General features: G+C 32.6%; 2 protein-coding genes across 2 annotated transcripts; both read left to right on the top strand.

Annotated features, from left to right (window-relative positions):
• The first annotated feature begins 912 nt into the window (after nt 1-912).
• Nucleotides 913-7,280, top strand: LOC129882993 (sugar transport protein 13). The gene is made up of 5 exons (XM_055957523.1): nt 913-1,163; nt 1,995-2,317; nt 4,330-4,454; nt 5,681-5,972; nt 6,239-7,280. The coding sequence occupies exons 1-5, from the start codon at nt 1,028-1,030 to the stop codon at nt 6,932-6,934; spliced, it is 1,572 nt and encodes a 523-aa protein (XP_055813498.1). The 5' UTR covers nt 913-1,027; the 3' UTR covers nt 6,935-7,280.
• A 9,249-nt stretch (nt 7,281-16,529) lies between these two features.
• On the top strand, nt 16,530-20,203 carry LOC129881807 (mavicyanin). Its single transcript, XM_055955913.1, has 2 exons — nt 16,530-16,958; nt 19,648-20,203. Exons 1-2 carry the CDS (start codon nt 16,775-16,777, stop codon nt 20,010-20,012), a joined length of 549 nt encoding a protein of 182 aa, XP_055811888.1. The 5' UTR covers nt 16,530-16,774; the 3' UTR covers nt 20,013-20,203.
• The last annotated feature ends 240 nt before the right edge of the window (nt 20,204-20,443 follow it).

Below are 20,443 nucleotides of genomic sequence, written 5' to 3'. Positions count from 1 at the left end.
AACCTAATTATCCATCTGTATAATTTTTATTTTTATTTTATATTCACATATCAATGTTTTACGAAAAGTGTATTTTTCCTTTTAGTATTCTTTAACTCTTAAGGTATGTACTTTTCTTAAACACTAGCTAATATAACAAAGCTTCAAACAGAATATATTGTTCTCTAAAGTTTTTATTTATTTATAATCATTATATGCTATCCTGAATTTATTAGTCAACCGACTAATCCAAATTTACTAGCGTAAAATCAATTAAAAGGAAAATATGTATTTTTTTTTATCAAACCTCCATGAACGACGATCATAACTATAATAAGGTAGCAAATAAGTTTCAACTTGCACGAAATACATAACAATCTAGACATTGTCTATGAATCTCATCGATCGATCATTTTACTAAATTAAACGTCAACAATCACCAATAATATGTATTTTTACCTTTTCATTTTATTTGACTTCTATACTAAAAATAAATATTTTATTTTACTTATTTAGTTTAACAAACGAAGAAACTTTTTTTTCCTCATACTATTCTTAATATTAATTAATTACATAAAGTAATATCACAGTTAAATTTAGAATTTCAAAAAAATATTTATAATGTTAATTTACAAAAAAAAATTCATATCTAACTAAAGGCTTTCTGTGTCATGTCGACATAAATTAAGTAATATAAAACGAACAAAAGTATGAGTGTATTGTAGATTATTTTCTAAAAACTAAGAAACGTTTGAGTTGACTAGTACACAGCCGTCAAGCAAGAAATTTACTACTATATAATATAATTGTAGTCAACTTATATATAATCCACGTGTAAAGCTACTTAGTGGCGTGGGGTTCCATCTTTGTTAAATCTTCCTCTCTTTTTGTTTCCCATTACTGTCTATATATAGCCCCCTATGTTTCCCCCATAATTTCCATCACATAAAAATATCAACTCTCTCATTACATTTTTATCTTATATAAAAAACCATCTTCTTTCTTGTTATTAACTACTACATTTGAAGCCGGAAAATTTAGTAACACAATGGCCGGTGGAGGATTTTCGACCTCCGGTGATGGAGGCACGCATTTCGAGGCTAAAATCACACCAATTGTTATCATCTCTTGTATTATGGCTGCTACTGGAGGACTTATGTTTGGTTATGATGTCGGAGTTTCTGGTAATTAAATTATATTACTTCATATTTTCATTATAATAATTTTTTTTAACTTTTAATAAACCTATTTTTAGTTGCAACCTTTATATTAATGATGATGATCATGACGTTGCAAAAATATTGAACACTTTTTAGCAATATTTCTTTATTTTTCTTCCTATGATTCTTAAAATTTTTTCCTTTCTTTGTTTCTGAATCTAGTTAGAGTATAAAATACTGTTTCAAAATCAGAATTTTTATTAAATGAATTCAAAATATTAAAAAGTAAATAAAAATAAATTAAAGAATTTCAATATCTACTATATTTACATAAATAAAATTCGATCTTTTATATATATAATGTAATTTTCATTTCAGGAGATTTGAATGAGGAATATCTTTAAAAGCCAAATTTTCTGTTTTTTCCCCTTATGGGTTAAATTATATATGCTGACCAAAGTTATGGTTGGTTGAATCTTTCTTAAAGCTGCAAAATATTGCTTAAATTTTTTTTTTTTTTTTAAAATGTACCTTTTTCGTACAAAAATAGAAAGAGGAAAGTTCAACTTTTTCCGGTCAAGTGGGATTTTCCCAACTTTATGGAAACTGGAAAGCCTAAAATTTAATGACAAAAATGAGAGAAAAAAAAAAGAATATTTCTAAAATAAACTTATGTAATTATGGCAAAAAATAACATCTATCTAATGTAATTTCATAAATAGAGTATGAGAAGAGCGACTACTTCATCATTTTACTTTCGCGGAAGAAAAATTATTAATGTATGAATTATTTTATAAAAAAAGAATTCTATTAATAATTTAATATAATGTTTTTATTTATTGTTGGAAAATACAGGTGGTGTTACATCAATGGATCCATTTTTAAAAAAATTCTTCCCAACGGTTTACAAGAGAACAAAGGAACCAGAGCTAGACAGTAATTACTGCAAATACGATAATCAAGGGCTGCAATTATTTACTTCATCTTTATATCTTGCTGGTTTAACGGCGACGTTTTTCGCTTCTTACACGACAAGAAAGCTTGGTCGGAGATTAACGATGTTAATCGCCGGCTGTTTTTTCATCATCGGAGTTGTACTAAATGCTGCTGCTCAAGATTTGGCTATGCTTATTATTGGAAGAATTCTTCTTGGTTGTGGGGTTGGTTTTGCTAATCAGGTAATTAATCGCTCTAATAAATCACTAGTCGTTCGTGTAGATATTTTTTGACTTGCTATATATATAGTGTAATATCGTTCCACGGAGCATATAATATTAACGTACATAATATGAAAATTCGAAAAACTTATCTTTAAGAACTTTGAAATATGTCTTAAAGTTTAATGCCTTCATAAATGGATTTACTTTTTGATAAGCATAGAGTAAAATTTATAAAGTGAAATAAGTAATAACGGTCAAAGAAAATAGATAATAGTACGAATTTTGAGAAGTTTTGTCATTAATTAATAGTATGAGATTTTTAGAAATGTAAAGAATATTAATTTCTTTTATAAAAGGAGTATGGTCTACAAGCTCTACACTAGCTATAACTTGAATTTAATCCACCTAGCCCTCAATAAGGGATGGGTGATAAAAGTTAATATATAGTTCAAAATACAAAATAAAATAAAGTTAAAGAAAGCGGCCAACGCAATTTAGACGGAAAAAACCATTTAGATAAGAGTCTTGATTATATTCATCCATCCTGCATTGCATGTGCAAGGACCACGCTAGTATTTTTATATTTTTTCTCTCTTATATTGGTTTGATTAGACTTCCTCTCTTATATAACTATCCCTATTTATCCTTAGGTGGCCAATGATTTGGATTTAGGATTTTCTGTTGAAATCAGGTTTTAAGTTCGAAACTTTGAACTCATTTTGTGCACATTCAAAAAATAACAACTGCGAATTTCTTAAAAATGAGAATTTTATTTTGTGCACATCTAAAAAATAACAATTATGAATTTTTTTGTATAAAAAAAACTATCCCTATTTTCTTATAGGCATTAGAGTAGTAGTATATAATTATTAAAGATTATATGATTAGTGGTAAATATCTTTTTGAAGTACCATGGATTCGGGTTAATCAGACATTTTAAGAAATATTAAATATTGAGTGAGAAATAAAAATTGTTTAGTAATTACACACGAATCTTTTATATGATCGTTCTTCTGAAGAATATCTTATTTTTACTAATTTTTTGACAAAATCGGAAGTTGTGGTTGGCCATTGACCACGGTGACCATGTTGTGGAAAATGGGAGACATGGGGTCACGGGGTTGGGTAGGTGAGAAAAATCTACTCGCCCCATGAAAAGCATATTAAACAAATTAAAATCACAAAAATATATATAATTGTCAAGTTCAAATCTCACTAAGCTTTTTCCAACTTTTTTTTTTGTTTTCTTGCTTTAAATAATTTGGGTCATCCACTTTGTTTGTATTACACATGTGAGTTAGACTCTTTTAGAATCATACTTTATAAGAAAAAAACATTAAATAAAATTTAGGTGGAGACTGAAAGGTTTGTCATTGTCCAGAAAAGTCCTCTATAGGCAGCTTCCTTGTATCTTTCCCACTTTGCAAAGCAACCAACTTTATTCTTTTGGCCATCAGTTCTCACCTTTTCTTTGAATTTTTATTAGATGTCTATTACCATAATTTATTTTTATCCTTATCCTTTCACCTTTTGACTGAGAAGTATAAGGCGTTACGTTTACTATTTTTGACACGATAGCTTGAGGGCGGGTCAAATATGACTAAATAGTCTTTAGCCTAGTTATAAGTCATTTAAGATGAGCTACACATTATGTAGCTTGAAATATAAATTTGCAGCCCAAAGCGAACAATACATACTAGTACATCTATTGTTATCTTTTCCATTTTATTTATCTAAAAGATAAAAGCAAATAAGAAAAAAGAAGATACTACAATAACTGCAGTTTGGATAGAAATCTTAAAAGGTTAATTAACATGTTCCACATGAGTGTCCTATTAAAAAGGATTTGCAAGTCACTCGTGAAGAAAAAAATAATCTCCTTTTTACAATATGGAGAGTATACGAGAAAGCTCTTTCAATAAGTAATTTTCGGATTTTATTTATTTAATTTTATTTAAAAAATTGTACTTTCCAATTCTTCTATCTTCTATATTTCTGAAAATTAAAATTAATGTGCATGAAATTTTCAGGCTGTTCCACTATTTTTATCAGAAATAGCACCTACAAGAATTCGTGGAGGACTTAACATTTTGTTCCAACTTAATGTAACTATTGGTATTCTTTTCGCCAACCTCGTCAACTATGGAACAGCCAAGTAAGTGATAAAATTTATTCACATTCGATATTTATTTTATTCTTGACATTCACTTGTGTGATCTTGCTGTTCAAGGAGACTATAATATATACACGCATAACTTGTTTACCTATAAAATAGTGTCCAATAGTCAAGTTTTTTGGCCCTAGTTTATTATATTGGTCACTACGTACCCACCATGTTCTACCAAATAAAAGTTAACGTCATGAATTTGATTTTATTGTCTCAGAAAATGCATGACTAGTAGTCCACATGTTTGAAAACTTGAATCTATTTTGTTTTAATTTTCTTCAATTTTTAAAGACTATTCTTTCATAGTAGAAAAAGTTGGGGTCTGATTTTGACCACTCATGTTTTGACACTTCATTAACTCTCTTGTGATATTTTGTGTACTTGTCTATATTGTTTTTGTTTCATCCACTTGACTAGAATTATTTCTTTTCAACTAATACAATACTATTTCCTCCGTCTCATATTAATTATTATATATATTAAAAATAATTATTCCAAAATATTTGTCAATTTAAACAATCAAAAGAAAATTAATTATAGTTTTCCAATTTTATTCGTAACATTAATTATTCTGAAAAATTAAGAGGCACATAAATAGATTAAAATTAAAGAATTAATAAGGAGTATATTAATCAAATAACTCTCCTAATTAATATTTTCTTAAGGATTGTACAAAATCTTAAAATGAGACGGGGGAGTACTACACTTGGTGCTAAATTATTTTGAACGAAAAAAAAGTGTATATTTGCTAAAAAATTCTCCTAATAATGCAAGCTTTTAATAAATTTTCGCCTGTCAAACGAGAGTGTACCATTAAAAGATTAGAACATCAAAATGAATTTGTAGGAGGTATAGTAATACTTAGTATGCTTTAATTTATTTATCTTATTTTTCTTTTTATTCTATTTTAAAAAAATTATCATTATTTGTATTTACTAACTCATTAGTTCCACAATCTCATGTCACATGTTTAAGACTATTACAATATTCGAAGAACAATTTGGTATATCATGCAAAATTTTAATTGAATAAAAAATTCGAACAGTTAAACTAAGACAAATAAACTGAAATAGATAACGTAAAAGCGTTAAAAACATAATAAAATTTCATTATATAGTTAGAATAGATCCTTTAATTAACTAATTTCAATTTTCCCATCTGTTCTTTTTTACCTAATAACCGTATCTTATATTTCTAAATTGGTATCAATGCAGAATAAGTGGAGGATGGGGATGGAGATTATCATTAGGGTTAGCAGGATTTCCAGCAACCTTGTTGACCTTGGGTGCATTATTTGTTGTTGAAACCCCAAACAGTTTGATTGAAAGAGGTCATTTAGAAGAAGGCAAAGAAGTACTTCGAAAAATCCGAGGTACCAACAACATTGAACCTGAATTCTTGGAACTTGTCGAGGCTAGCCGTATTGCTAAAGAAGTCAAACACCCTTTCAGAAATTTACTCCAACGTAAAAATAGACCTCAATTGATCATCTCTGTTGCCTTACAGGTCAGTTTATTAATTAATTATTTTTCAACTTATTAGTTTGACTATTAAACTCCACATGATATGCTTGGTTATTAAGTATTCAATTTAGTGCCTAATTTCTTGTGTCACACTAACAGAATAAAAGAAAATAGGTTTGATGTATTAACATGCATGTGTCCTACACTTTGTTTGGACGGTTGTTTCACATATTGTTTCTATCACGTACTATATTATACGCAATGTGACATATGCTACGGAATTGAACGATTCATTTTCTTTTGCAACAGATATTCCAACAATTCACAGGAATCAACGCAATTATGTTCTACGCACCCGTTTTATTTTCAACACTAGGGTTCGGAAGCAGCGCAGCTCTTTACTCAGCCGTGATCACCGGAGCTGTCAACGTTCTCTCCACCATTGTCTCCGTCTACTCCGTTGACAAGCTGGGACGACGAGTCCTCCTCCTAGAAGCCGGGGTCCAAATGTTAGTATCTCAAATAATAATCGCCATAATCCTCGGGATCAAAGTTACCGATCATTCAAAAGATCTCAGCCACGGTTGGGGAATCTTCGTAGTGATCATGATCTGCACGTACGTGTCCGCTTTCGCGTGGTCGTGGGGCCCACTAGGATGGTTAATTCCTAGCGAGACATTCCCGTTGGAAACACGTTCGGCTGGGCAAAGTGTTACCGTATGTGTTAACTTGCTCTTTACGTTTGTTATGGCACAAGCGTTTCTCTCAATGCTTTGTCATTTCAAGTACGGGATATTCTTGTTCTTTTCGGGGTGGATTATCGCGATGTCGTTGTTTGTTTTCTTCTTGTTGCCCGAGACGAAGAACATTCCGATTGAGGAGATGAAGGAGAGAGTGTGGAAGGAACATTGGTTGTGGAAGAGGTTTATGGTTGATGACGATGATATTGATACTGTTAAGAAGAATGGACATGCTAACGGATATGATCCAACTTCCCGGCTATAAAAAAATCAAAAGAAAATAGGTTAGCGGGTTTTTTTAATCAATACTAGAGATGCATGCATAAAAATAACTTAAAAGCCAATAGATGATCAGAGCTTACTGTCTAGTGATATCGATTGGAATCTCACGAAATAGGTGTGAATTAAATTTTTACTGTCCGCTTGTAATAGTAATTGTTTAGTCAACAGATCATAAGAGATACACTATGGTGAAAATTAATGGAACCATAGGTATATTAGAAACTGGTAAATGTTTTTTTGAGCAAGCACTTTGATGTTTAATTTATTGTAATGTATGTATGGTGGCTCAAAATTTGGCATAAGAAATGAAAAAAGGATTTGAGTAATTACTTTTTTGTTGTCAAGAAAAAAGATATGGTATGATGGAGCATGGATTCTTGAGGTGATGTATATTTGTGTATATCTCCTAATATATATATCTGTGTATATCATTGTTGTTTATTCATGTATGTTTTGTATATCATGTATTATATCCATGAAAATATATCTTAGATATACAGAACACAGTCATAATTAAACAAATTGACCATTCAGTCATAATCTCCTTCTCAAAAGAGCCCAACTATCATTTATTACCTTAAGTAGCCATAATTTCTTGTGAGGAAGCTCTACCAAGGCTAGATGCAGGAACTGGAGAAGCAGTAGAACAGGAGAATCTCACCTAGCATAAATTCTTCCATCACCAAGTCTGAAATTCGCTCCAAGATATTCGAAACTCAAATTTTAAAATTCGTTTTGCATGAGCATAAATTGTTTCGAGTGAGTAATATATTAAAGAATTGAGACATTGAGATGAGCTCATATCTAAAATTTGAGCTTCAAAGGAAGATTTGAGCTGTATGAAAGTCGTCATTGAAGCTCAAATTTTAAAATTCGACGCGCCACAAACATAAATCATTTCGAGTGAATAATATACCAAAAGGCTCGAAACATCGAAAGGAGCTCATATCTAAAATATGGGACTGCTTCGAGGAGATATGAGTAGACCGGATTTGAAAAAAATTCAACTCGTTGAGGATGATGAACTGCTACAATGTATAAATATCATATAACAGTGTATATATAGATGTGTGTATATATATATTGTACATGCAACCGTTGTAGGTGAAAAGAATTTTGGCGACGGTACATTAAGTAAAAAGCCCAAATGGCAATATTCAAATCCTAGTATTTTTCAGTTTGATTTGGAAGATTTAGCTATGGGCTACCAATTTTTTTGGGCTCCAATTGGAGTTAATATCTCAGATGGTCACTCAACTTTGAATAGTTCACTTAGAAAATCATATTTTTTTTTCTTTTTCAAAAGTCATCTCCAATAGATTGTGAGCCTAGGGGTGGGGTGGGGTGGGGTGGGAGAGGTTGGCTAGACCCTTACCATGTGACATATAAGTAGAAATACTCACAAAAGATTAGAGGGGGACATGTACCTTGCCTCTAGGCTCTACCGCGCAAAAGAGATTGATCAAACAATCTAAAGGAAAGGAAGTAGCCTGTACATGTTGGGTTATGCCCATTCCAGCCAAAGGCTAATGGCTTAATCTTATTTGTAAAAGGATTGGAATAATCTCCTATTTTGGTTTTCAATCCTATTTGGAAAATGATTGGAATTATAATCCAATTTGGAGTTGGTTTTGGTTGTAGAAAAAAGTACCACTTTATAAATATGATGATTTGAGAGAATTATGCAATTACTTATTGGTAGTGTCTTTGAGAGACATTAGGCACATAAGAGAGGTTTTTTGAGAGAGCTTTCAACAAGAGAGAAGAGAGAAGAAAAGGGTGTTTCCGCAACAGTTTTGCCTCTCCAACCAGCAACCTTCAAATTGCATTTGACGATTCATTAACTGTTGGATCGGACTGAAATTTTTACTGAGTGTTCATCTTAATGTTTGATTTGAACGGTGAAGATCGAATTTGGAGGTCAACAACATCCCGTTTTAGGTCCCAAACAGTAGCTCTATTTTAGGCATTTTTTTTCTTATTACTTTTGTTGGTGTAGCTATTGCTTCTCCTTGCTTGACAATTGTTGTATAGCCATTTAGGAGAATATTTGTAACCTTCTTATTATTATAGTGAAGCAATTCGGATTTCGACAATCCTGTAGTTGTTAGCTTCGATTTGAAGGGTTTTCTCACGTTAAATTTGGTGTTCTTTATTTTTTCTGTTTTCAGGTTTGCGTCCTTCCGTCATAACAAGTGGTATTAGAATATTTTGGCGAGTTCAGTTCTAGTGCAACCAATTTGACAGTAATGAAGAATATTTTCGTTGAGAAATTTTATTGATAATATTCACAATGTAGTCCTACAAGCTTTGAGAGTTCTGTGTAGGGGGAGAAACGGTGAGACACAAGTGTTACGTTAATACTTGTGGGAACCTTTTTGTATTTTGAGTGAATTGTGTGAGGTTATTTCTCTCGATATTTTGTACTCTCAAATTTATAGTGGATTGTTCATCTCCTCTTATGGATGTAGGTCGATTGACCGAACCACGTTAAATGTTTGTGTCTCTTTTGATATATTTCTCGCTTGTCTTCTTACTTATGATTTTTTGAGGTTTGCTTTGCTAGCTTCCGCATGACACATAATTATTTCGGTCCCAACAGTACAAGTTCCTTTCCGGGACTACAATAATTAATTAGCTAACAAAAAAGTTACATTTCTTAGATCTTCTTCTAACCGTAGGGAGTTTCCATTCATCAAGTTGAAATAATCCCTTTGCCTCTCTTGGGAGCTCTCGAAGACTTAGAGTAGTTCACTTAGAAAGTCACTCATCTTTGTTTTATAATTCAAAACTCACTTAACTATTGATATTTCACTTAGAAAGTCACTCAGCTATTGATATTATACTTATAAAGTCACCCAACCAATTTAAACACCGCTTTCTTGGAACTAATTCATAGAATTAGACTTGCATTTCTATTTCTTCAAATCCAGCGTGATTGGAAGGTGTCGAATGATGGCCTACTTATCTTGTATTTTCGATTGATTGTCTTACAAATGAAAGGTTTGGACAAGAATTCTCAAGCCGAGTGTTGGGCTTTCGAGATCAAAGAATTTTACCTTTTTTACTTTTTATCTTTGATTGATGAATTAAGATTGCTCCTCCATTTGAATGAAAGCCCTATGGAATATAAAAGCTATCCACTGATCTTGGAAACAAGGCACACAGGCCCCTGACCTTAGCTCCTTTCACTTTGATCCATGAATCTTTCTATCCATTAATCTTTATCTTAACCAAAAGAAATTCTTTTTTTCAAGTCTTATTTCATACTAATACAAGAAGAATCCTGCAAGAGATTACTAATTATGCTATTCCTTTTGTCTTTCCTTACCTCCATCTTCAACTGTAAAGCAGTTTAAGAAGTTTCCTTCACACCTTACTTTTTCTTTTAGCCTTTGTGCACTCCTTTCATCCTTAACTTGCTAACTCAATGAGACATCAACAACGAGAATGCTCTATTCATTAATCCTCTTTTGCTTGGTTATGAGATTTGAGAAAATCGTCTCTTGTGCTCTTGCTTGCTTTTATTCTGCTATGAGAGAGAGAGAGAGAGTAGTGTTAGAATTCTTACCACAGATTTGTCTAAGGGACAAGTATATTCTATCTGTTTCTTTGCGGATTATTGGGACTACGTTTTGTAAAGCAAATAAAGTAATACAGTACTTTATCGTGGAAAATCCCGGCTTATAAAGGGTAAAAACTACGATCTACACCTCTGTAGGATTTAACTTCAACTTCACTAAATCCTGAGCCTCAACAATTTAAGATTACAAACCTATTAACCTAAGGAATTATAAACTCTAATTCCTATGAATCAACAACCACTGTTGACTGTTGAATCTACTTTAAGTTATGGATTCAGATTACAACTCTTGCAATCATATGAACTAACTCTAATCCCTAAACTTCAACACAAACCAGTGAGTGGAGATTCCCCTGCAGAGAGCCGGATGAGGGGAGACCCTCACGTCCGGTTCGGACTTTTTTCAGCTTGATCGGAATCTTTCATGAAGCCGACCTTAACAGACATCTCTTCCATTTTCGTAGATGGAAGATCCGGTGAATCAATTCAATTAGATGCCGCTTACCTAGATGCGTCCAGGTATGGTGGGAAGGACTGGGAAGTGCCGAAGAAGGAGAGAGGTGGCCAGGCGGACCGTTCTGAAGACGGAGGGCCCTAAGAAACCCAGAAAGAAAAAAACCTTGACTGTTGGAGGAGAAACCACTGTTAGAAATGTTCACGTAGAAGCAATCAACACTAACTCCTCAGTCAGCTGACCTTCTATTTCGGAGATTAGAGCAGAAGAACTCCGTAACGGCGGAGAGGGCTTGAAAGCCACTTGACTCTAAGGAGAGGGGTTTCGCCTCGAATCCAAATGATTTCTCTTCTTCTCTTAAGATATTTCTAGTTAGGACGCCGCTCTAGCTTTTCTTAGAGTAACTACGCACCTTAAAGCTAACTTTTAGAGTTCCATCAAGGCCCAAGGTTTATGTTCACAAGTCTTCAACTCTTCCCCAACTTGAAAACTATACTCCTACTACAGTTTATACCTCACTAGATCTAGAAAGCATTAAAGATACAACTCGATAAAATGCAATACAAGCAAACTTGACTTAAGAACTATAAAGCTTAAACCTATGGATCAGGTTCTTCTATATTGTTTCCTTGTGTAGGCTGCACTTGGATCTTCAGTTAGAACTCTCTCAAATATAAACTCCCTCTATTTGATTGTGTTCTGCTAGAAACTCTCTTTCTGTGTAAGTGCGCAACGTTCTTTGTGAAAACCTTATTGTATTTATAGGCGCAAGACTTTTCCTTCTTTGAGTCGAAGTCAATGTCCTTTTACTGCTTCCTTTTCCTTGTAGATTTGCAGGACCTCTTCTTTTTTGAGTTGGAGTTGATGTCCTTTTACTGTTTCCCTTTTTTTTTGTAGGAATCCTCTTATGAAAGAAAACATTATGCAAATGGACAGGTCATAAACGTGTCCTTATACACCGCTTTAATACTTCTGCTTCGCGTGATTGACTTTCTCCTTATCCAGTCGGACTCGATCTAAAAGAAACATGTCTTAGCAACCTGTTCTTTTCATTTGTTCCTCTTTTTTTCAATCATCAAAATCTTTCTCGATCTAACACGTTGTTATATGTAGAGGTGTTCATGGTTCGATTTGGATCAGTTATTGGTTAAAATCAAAGTTAATTAAAAAAATAATTATCAATTTGGTTATTGCCGGTTTGATTTAGTTTGGTTCGTTTTTCTTGGTTTTTTTTGTTTGAAATTAATAAGTTTGTTGAGGGTATACGCATCTCGATAGACACAGACACCTAGTACATGAGCAACTCACATAAAAGCTAATGTAGATTCAATTAAGTAATACTAAAATTATTATTACATGAACAAAGTGATTTAGTTAAGTAATGCTAAAAGTCATTATGCACAAAAGATCAAGATCAAATCTTTATAGCAAAAAAATAACTCCAAACTCAACAATTGAGGAACTATCCGGGAGGGGTACAAGAAAATTATATACCAAAAATACTAACATTTAAGTGTTGGGCTAAAATTCAAGTGTTGGCCTTGAGAAAATGGTAAAGTTAATTAAAGACTTAAATTAATTAAATTTAACAATATTTTTATATTTTATTTATGAATAATATATATATAAAAAAAGGGCAGTCCGGTGCACTAAAATTTATATATATAATTTTTCGGTTCGGTTTGGTTATTTTAGAGATTTTTTTTAGTAAAATCAAAATCAAACCAAATAGTGTCGGTTTTCAAAATTTAAAACTAAACCTAATCAAACCAAAATAAATATCGATTTTAATTTCTAATCGGTTTGATTCAGATTGTGGTTCGATTTAATTTTTTAGCCATAACCATGAACAACCCTAGCTATACGTCTATTTTCTTTAGACAGATGACCGTCCGCCGAAAAATACAGAGTAGAATATATTCATCTGTATGGTGAATGAAAGAATATTTATTGAATGAATATATTTTGCCCAAGTTGTTTCGGAACCCGAAAACAAAAATGACTAATGCTAATAGCTGATTTTTTGAAGTAGTATATTTGTGTCAATTTCCTATTGAGATTTTATAGATCAGCAAAACCAATTACTGTGTTAATTAGCTTGTCTGGTCCCCCTTCTTGCCCATTCATGAGTTCTTACTTTACTATAAGGCTCATAATAATTATATACTGGAAGAAGAGTTTTATTTCTACCTTATGAAGCACCATGCTAAAATTACAAGCAACGAGCTAGTTGTTTACACTAACCTTTTTAAGAGGTGAATTAGTGAAAAATAACAACTTCATGTTTGAGATTTGTGCTTAATTATTGATTGCTAATTTCTTCAGGGAAGACTTGGGGTAGGGGCCAAGATATTGGAAAGTTTGGTGAAAATGAAACTTTTGAATTGTTGTGTTATTTTTTTTTATTTTCCACCCGGTGTTTGGAGTTCGTGGACCCCGACTAAATCTGAATCGTGCACTGCAGAGCCCATTTGAGGCAGGGGCGGAACTACGTGTAGCTTAGTGAACCCCCTCATTGAAAAATTACACTTTTCAATTTCTGAATTTATAACTATATATCTTAAAACCTTAAAACTAAAGGTAAGGATGGCTCAATGGTTAAGGAGTTCATTTGATGCCTAGGTTGCTTGAGTTCGAGTCCCTGTGCCTGCAATTGAAAGAAGAAATTTAAAAATTGTGCATATTCTTTTAACAAAATCTATTTAATTGATTTTTTTCTTCTCAATTTTATAGTATTTCTTTCTTATTATTTTTTTCAATATAATTCTAATAAGATGGAAATTAAACTAAACTTATTTGATTTATTCATCATTTGTCTTTTTCACAAATGACTAACCTAGTAAATTGAATTAAATGAACTAAAAATTCGAGGATGTCATTTATTTATTTTTTGAATATACATTAAAATATTAGTAACTTAATTCATACACGTTTTTAAAGAATCTTGATAGTTTTTAAAGTAACATATAGTTGAATGAGCATCAATTCATAATTTTTTTTAAAAAAACTTCAAAATAAAGTAGAACACTGAAAAAAAATAAAAAGCACAATGAAATATAAAATTAAAAGATCATGAAGCAAGGTAAAAGTAAGAAGAACCTAAAAGAAACATGATAAGGTAAGTTAAATGTAGCGGGTTAAAATTACTATTTTCCTCCGATCTCGCTCCGTTTTTCATCTTAAATTTTTATTGTGTTTACTTCTTTAGACTTCGAACCCCCTTCACAGAAAATCCTGAATCCGCCACTGATTTGAGAGTGACACTCCCAACAAGATTTTTTTTCATACCCAGAGCTCGAATCTGAGACCTCTAATTAAGGATGAAACAGTCCCACCATTGCACCACAATTCATGTTGGTTGAATTGTTGTGTTAGCTTGTGATAAACCTTATTTCTTCGGTCTTTTGACATAATTTATTTTTATTTTGTCCTTGTAAATGGACAGATTTAAGTGACAATAAATGTGGACAACTAGCCAACAAGCTGAAAGGGCTTCTTTTCATTTTCTCCGAGTTCTTACTTAATTAGATGTTATCTTATTTAAATATCAATGGTATAAATTTTTATTTTTGACCAAGTATTCCCCCTCTCTCTCATCTACCCCATCCCTCTCACTCACTTTCTTTTGTTTTATTTCACACTCATGTTCGATATTTATATTGAAATTTCGTTTACTGAAATTTTATTTAATTTAGATCCACTCTCTATAAAATTACCTATTAATTAAAGAAATACTTTCTACTAGATTTTTTTTTTCTATTCTTAAAGGTGGAAAGAAACTAAACAAAACATACACACAGAGAGAAGTTAAAAAGATTCAACATATATTATAAGCATAATACATAAATATGACCATTAACTTGGCTTTAGCTGACAACTATGATATCTAACTTTACTAGTGCACAAGTAGACACTTTAACTATCAAAAACTTGAACAAATAAACACATTCGTCCTGCATTATATCCTACATGACAACTTTGTATCCTACATGGCATCTTATGTGTCTTGTGCCACGTAGACACATGTGTCTACTTGTTCGATTTTATACAAGTTTAAGCGCCTATTTGTGCATACCTAAAGTTGGAGTGCATAAATATGAAATGAAGTCAAATTAAAATGACATATTTATGTATTATGTCTATATTATATATATACATTAAAAAAGTAATTTTAACCTTATATATACCAGATAAAAAAATTTACAATTTTTTTTTCCGGATGAAACCCTTGCACTCCGATCCTTAGCTTCGCCACTACTTACAAATATTTTAATTATTTCATTGTGTTACTATCTCTCATCGACACTGACACCAAGTATAGGTCTACTAATTCTCTACGATAACTTTGTATCTCGTAATACTTAAACCAAACTTGAAGGCTTACTCTTCATCTAGACATTGCATCATTACCCCCTAATAAGAAAATCTGTTGATCTTCATACCAAACAAATTTGACCTCTAAACCAAAAAGCAACATATATACTTTAATTTGTGTTCTATGATCCAAACTACCCACCCAATACCCAAACATCCTTTCCTTTCAAGTCTTCCAACCGTATTTCTCCCAACTGCCAACTGTACATGATGTTTATTGGGTGTATCCACGTTGATTTCAAGAAATAATCCAAAATTAATTTAAACTAATATAAACTCTACTTTTTTAACAATAAAATTATCTCTAAGTAATCTATAGGTCATGGATTTGAATGTTGAGAATCAATCATGATATTTGCTTCAAGGGTGTCTACTTATATCATGACCTTTTTCTGAATCTGAGAGAAATGTGAGATGCTTCGTACACCAGGTAACCTTTTAATAAAAGTCTTCTTTTTATATACATAATAACTAAATTCTATTTCCTTTAGAAATATAATTTTTTGATTCTGACTTTGTGTTGCAAAAAAATAATAGCCGATCAATAATCACTCAAATGGCGTCATGTTGCCTCGCAGTCTTCGATATTTCAGAGACAAAGTCCATGGCTATCTCGTCCCACTTCCACTGTGGTATTTGAACTGGCTATAAGGGTGAAAAGTATACAATCCTGACTCTCCTTTATTCATTCCCCAAGAGAGAATATATATGTGATACAATATTGAAATAAGAAAACTAAATATCTCCTTAATATGCTACCAAATATATGAAGAATTATATGGTAATTATTTTCCTATAAATATGCTACCAAATATATAAAAATTATATGGTAATTATTTTCCTATATGCTACCAAATATTATACTGCAATAGTCCTGCTGGTCTCTGGTGCTCAGCCCAACCCAATCCTCTCGTACTAGGGTTGGCTCCTCGCATTTCTCCCTTTAACACTAACGATAAATAGGAACCGAACTATCTCACGACGTTCTAAACCCAACTCACGTACCACTTGAATCGACGAACAATCGAACTTTTGAGACCTTCTTCAACCCTAGAATGTGATGAGTCAACATCGAGGTGTCAAATTTGATATGGAAAAGCATGCCTTTTTCTAGGCATGATCAGGACCACTTCCTTTATTCTTCTTCTTATTTTTTGTTTTATTTTTGGGTATCTTGACAAAGCATGATGATTGCCTCGTGGTACTGTAGTGGTGAGACACATCATTATCATAAGCAGCACAAATTTAATTTTCAGAAAAAAAATCCTTAGTCCTAAATTCCTAAAGATATATATAACTGCTAGACCAAAACTGAGACTCTTCAGTTATATCCTGTTCTAAAAAAACCCAAAAGCAGATTTTAAAAGAAAAATAATTCCTCAAAAAAACAAAATAGTCAAATTCTTAACCATATGGCTTTTATTCTTGAAAACAGACCTAAAATGACTTTGGTTTTCTTGATTTTAGCTTGTTTTATGCAGCTGTGTTTTGGGGTTATGTATAAAGTTGGAGAATCAGCTGGTTGGACAACTATTGGTAATGTTGATTACAAACAATGGTCTGCTAATAAAACCTTTCTTGTTGGTGATGTAATTGGTATGTCTTTTCCTCCATGTTTAAAAACATGATTTTTTTCCTCTTGTTTTCAAAATTCTTGGTGATTCATGTACTCTAGTTGCTATTATGAGGAGAAAGTTTCAAAATTTGCTTAATCTTTACCAAAATTTGTGAAAACTTAATATTCTTTCAGCTAGGTTTATTTTCTTGTTTTTTATTTGTGCTGTTGAGTTAGAGACATTTTTTTCGCTAGGCATTCGATATCCATATAGAAGCCCACTAAATACGAATTCATAATAAAGGCTCCATTTTTGGAAGTGGCGCTTCCAACATAGTTTTTTTCATTCCTAGAATCGAACGATACTTCTGATTAAGGGTGAAGAAATTTCAATTAGCCCATCACAATCTATGTTGGTCAGCCATTTTGTTTCAATAGAAGGAAATGTAAAATTCTTGGAAGGAAATTGAAACAGTTGTTTGTTTTGACTTTAGGGAACCCACTAACAAGAATCAGTCCCTTGTGTTTGCCACTATACACCCTAAATTACATAAAAATATGATTTTTGTTTTAGTTTTTAGGCACACATGCTCTGCATAATAATAGCCTTTCTCTGTATTGTGGCCTGAAAATTTCACTTTTTAGGCACACATGCACTGCACAAAACTAGCCTTTTACCTGGAAAATTTATAGTTTATTATTTTTCACACAATACGAAGGGAGTTTCTGAGCCACAGTAAAGTTGTCTCTGAGCCACAGTAAAGTTGTCTCTGTGTGACATATAGGTCATGGCTCGAAGTCACGGGTTTGAGTCGGGGTAGCTGCCACTAACCTATGCATTGAATAGGTTATCTAGCTCACACCCGATGCTTTGTGTACTGAGCTGTCTTTTTTATTATTATTATTTTTTCACACAATGGCCTGGGTATTTGGTTGAGCCCCCTAACCCCCAAACCATAACAGAGAGGCACACATTTTTAGTTGAAATAACTACCAAAAATTCATAGTCTTTCTCTGTCTGAAATATTGTCATATGGGAGTCATCATTTTAATTTTAATAACTACCGTACTTTCAAACTATGTTGCTCAGACTCTTCAAAAATATCGACGGGTGCGTGGCAGATCCTCCAAAAGTAGTGCGTTTTTAGAGGATCTGACATGGATGTGGCAACAATTTTGGAGAGTTCGAGAACTTAGCTTTTAAATGAAAAAAGATATCAAGCTGCAGTTTTTTTTAGGTGTAATAGCTTTTCCAGTTAATGCACACCTATCATATTTGGTTTTCTATTAAATTGATTTGAGTGTTGCACTTGCACGCTTTCATTATTGCAATTTGGAAGTCCCCACTAATAACTAAGAATGACCTCCAACGCCCCTGAACCACAAATATTGGTCATTTGGTTATTCATTGCTGGCTATTGTTGCACATCCTCACTGACCAAACAGTCTGTTATTTAACTTTCATATATACACTGAAAGTTAAGCAGTCAATATTGTCTACATCACACTTTGGGGTGCAACCCTTCCTTGGACCCTGCTAAATCGGGATGCTTTAGGGTAAGTAATTACCTGATTATACAATCTATTAAACTATGCTGATAGTGCGAAACTTCTTTTGCATATCAGTGCATAACTTAAATCCTAAGATATTTGGCAAGGAAATTTGAAGCTTTAACAACAAACAAGAATAGAATAGTGATCAATCAAGAGATAGCATTTCTTTTTTTCATGGACCGGTGATGATTGGCGTAGGGGTCCTTGGATATAAGGAAATAGATTGTAGTAGGGTATAAATAAGCATGAATGAGTAGAGAAGGTAGTACAACAAAGCCCCGCTGGATGAGACATGATTGCACTTGTCAGCTTTACATGGTAGATTGACGATTGATTGAGCTTGCTTTAGAAGCTCATGGTGAAGTAATTGATATGAGAACTTCACAGTGAAATAACTACAGAAAATAGTGCTAGTAAGTTATGTTATCTGTGTTCACAAGTAATTGTAGCTGTAGTTCCTTTATCTAAGAGATTTATGCAATTGCTCAGATAGAAAGCAAATAAACTAGAATGGTAAAGGCTACTAACATATTAATCTCATGCAATTTTTAGTTGTAGGTGAAAAGTCTATGGGGATAAGTATAACTATAAGGGGTTGTTTGGTATGGGGATGGGATAGATAAAGTTATTGGGATATCCCATAAGATTAGTCATCCCATCATTATAGTATAAATGGTGGGATAAATAATCTTGGTAAAAAACTAATACCCGTAATCAAACACAAGATATTCCTGCATTTTCTTCCGGAATTATTATCTCTCATCCCTCGTATCAAACAACCCCTAAGTTCATTAGTTAATATCTTCTAGGTAACTTGATAGAAATTTATTTTTTTAAAAACTCTGACGCATGTATATATAGTAGTGGTGTTAGGATTTTTATTTAGGAAATTCAAAATATAAAGTAAACACATGAGAAAGCCAAAGGGATTCAATATTTACTATATGATGCCACACATATAGTGTAATATTTTGGCGAGAGGGGTTTGAAATGAAGCCCCAGCTCCACCCATATGTATATACATTCTAACGTATTTTTTTTATGTAGGATTACTTGTAATTATCTTGTATATGAGCGACTTGGTAGTATAATAGTTGTTTTAATTAAATTGATAGTGTATAGAAGTTACTCTCTTATTCTTCATATTATGAATAACATTGAAGAATTTTGTGACAGTATTCCAGTACAGCCCACAATTCCACAATGTGATGCAAGTGACACATGCTGACTACCAGTCCTGCAATGCATCTGCTCCTATTGCAACACACACAACTGGGAACGACTCTATTACCATAACTACTCATGGCCACCATTTTTTCCTCTGTGGTGTACCTGGCCATTGCCAATCTGGCCAGAAAGTCGATATCAATGTTCTTCGCGTCTCATCATCCGCGTCTCCATCTCAATCTCCTTCGTCGTCAAGTCCTATCCCTGCTGTAGCTGTGCCTGCACTTTCTCCTAGTCATGCTTCTTATTGGCTTCCTAACAAAATTGGTGTTGTGATGGCTGTTTCTTTAGTTGTTCTTTTTAATTTTGCTTAAGGAGGAAAAGAAGTCCTTGGATTTTGTAAGGTTTAGTTTTTTTATATGGTTATGGAATATGTTAATCATGACCTAAAGCTGAAGTTGAGACCTCTAAATTCTCTTGATTTTTTAATTTACAGAAATGTAATAATGTGTAATTTTGTCATGTGGCTATATAAAACTTGTACAAGATTGTATTCTTCTTTTCATATCATAATTTTTTACTTACAGCTTGTTGGTTCATTTGCTTCTTGTGGTAGCAATGTAGGGGACTTTTGAGGCCTTTTGGTTTCAAACTGGGATATTCCAGGATTAATTTTAATCGAGACTAAAACTCAAGATTATAACCTAATTGTGTATCCCACCTTTTATATGAGATACGTTATCCAGGTTATAGTCTTGATTTTAAAACTGATTTTAACTAATACTACTCCAATCAAATATGAGAT

The sequence above is a fragment of the Solanum dulcamara genome, chromosome 3 (assembly GCF_947179165.1).
Source record: "Solanum dulcamara chromosome 3, daSolDulc1.2, whole genome shotgun sequence".
Taxonomy (NCBI): Eukaryota; Viridiplantae; Streptophyta; class Magnoliopsida; order Solanales; family Solanaceae; genus Solanum; species Solanum dulcamara.
The sequence above is the reverse complement of the archived record's forward strand: the minus strand, read 5'-3'. Positions and strand labels throughout refer to the sequence as shown.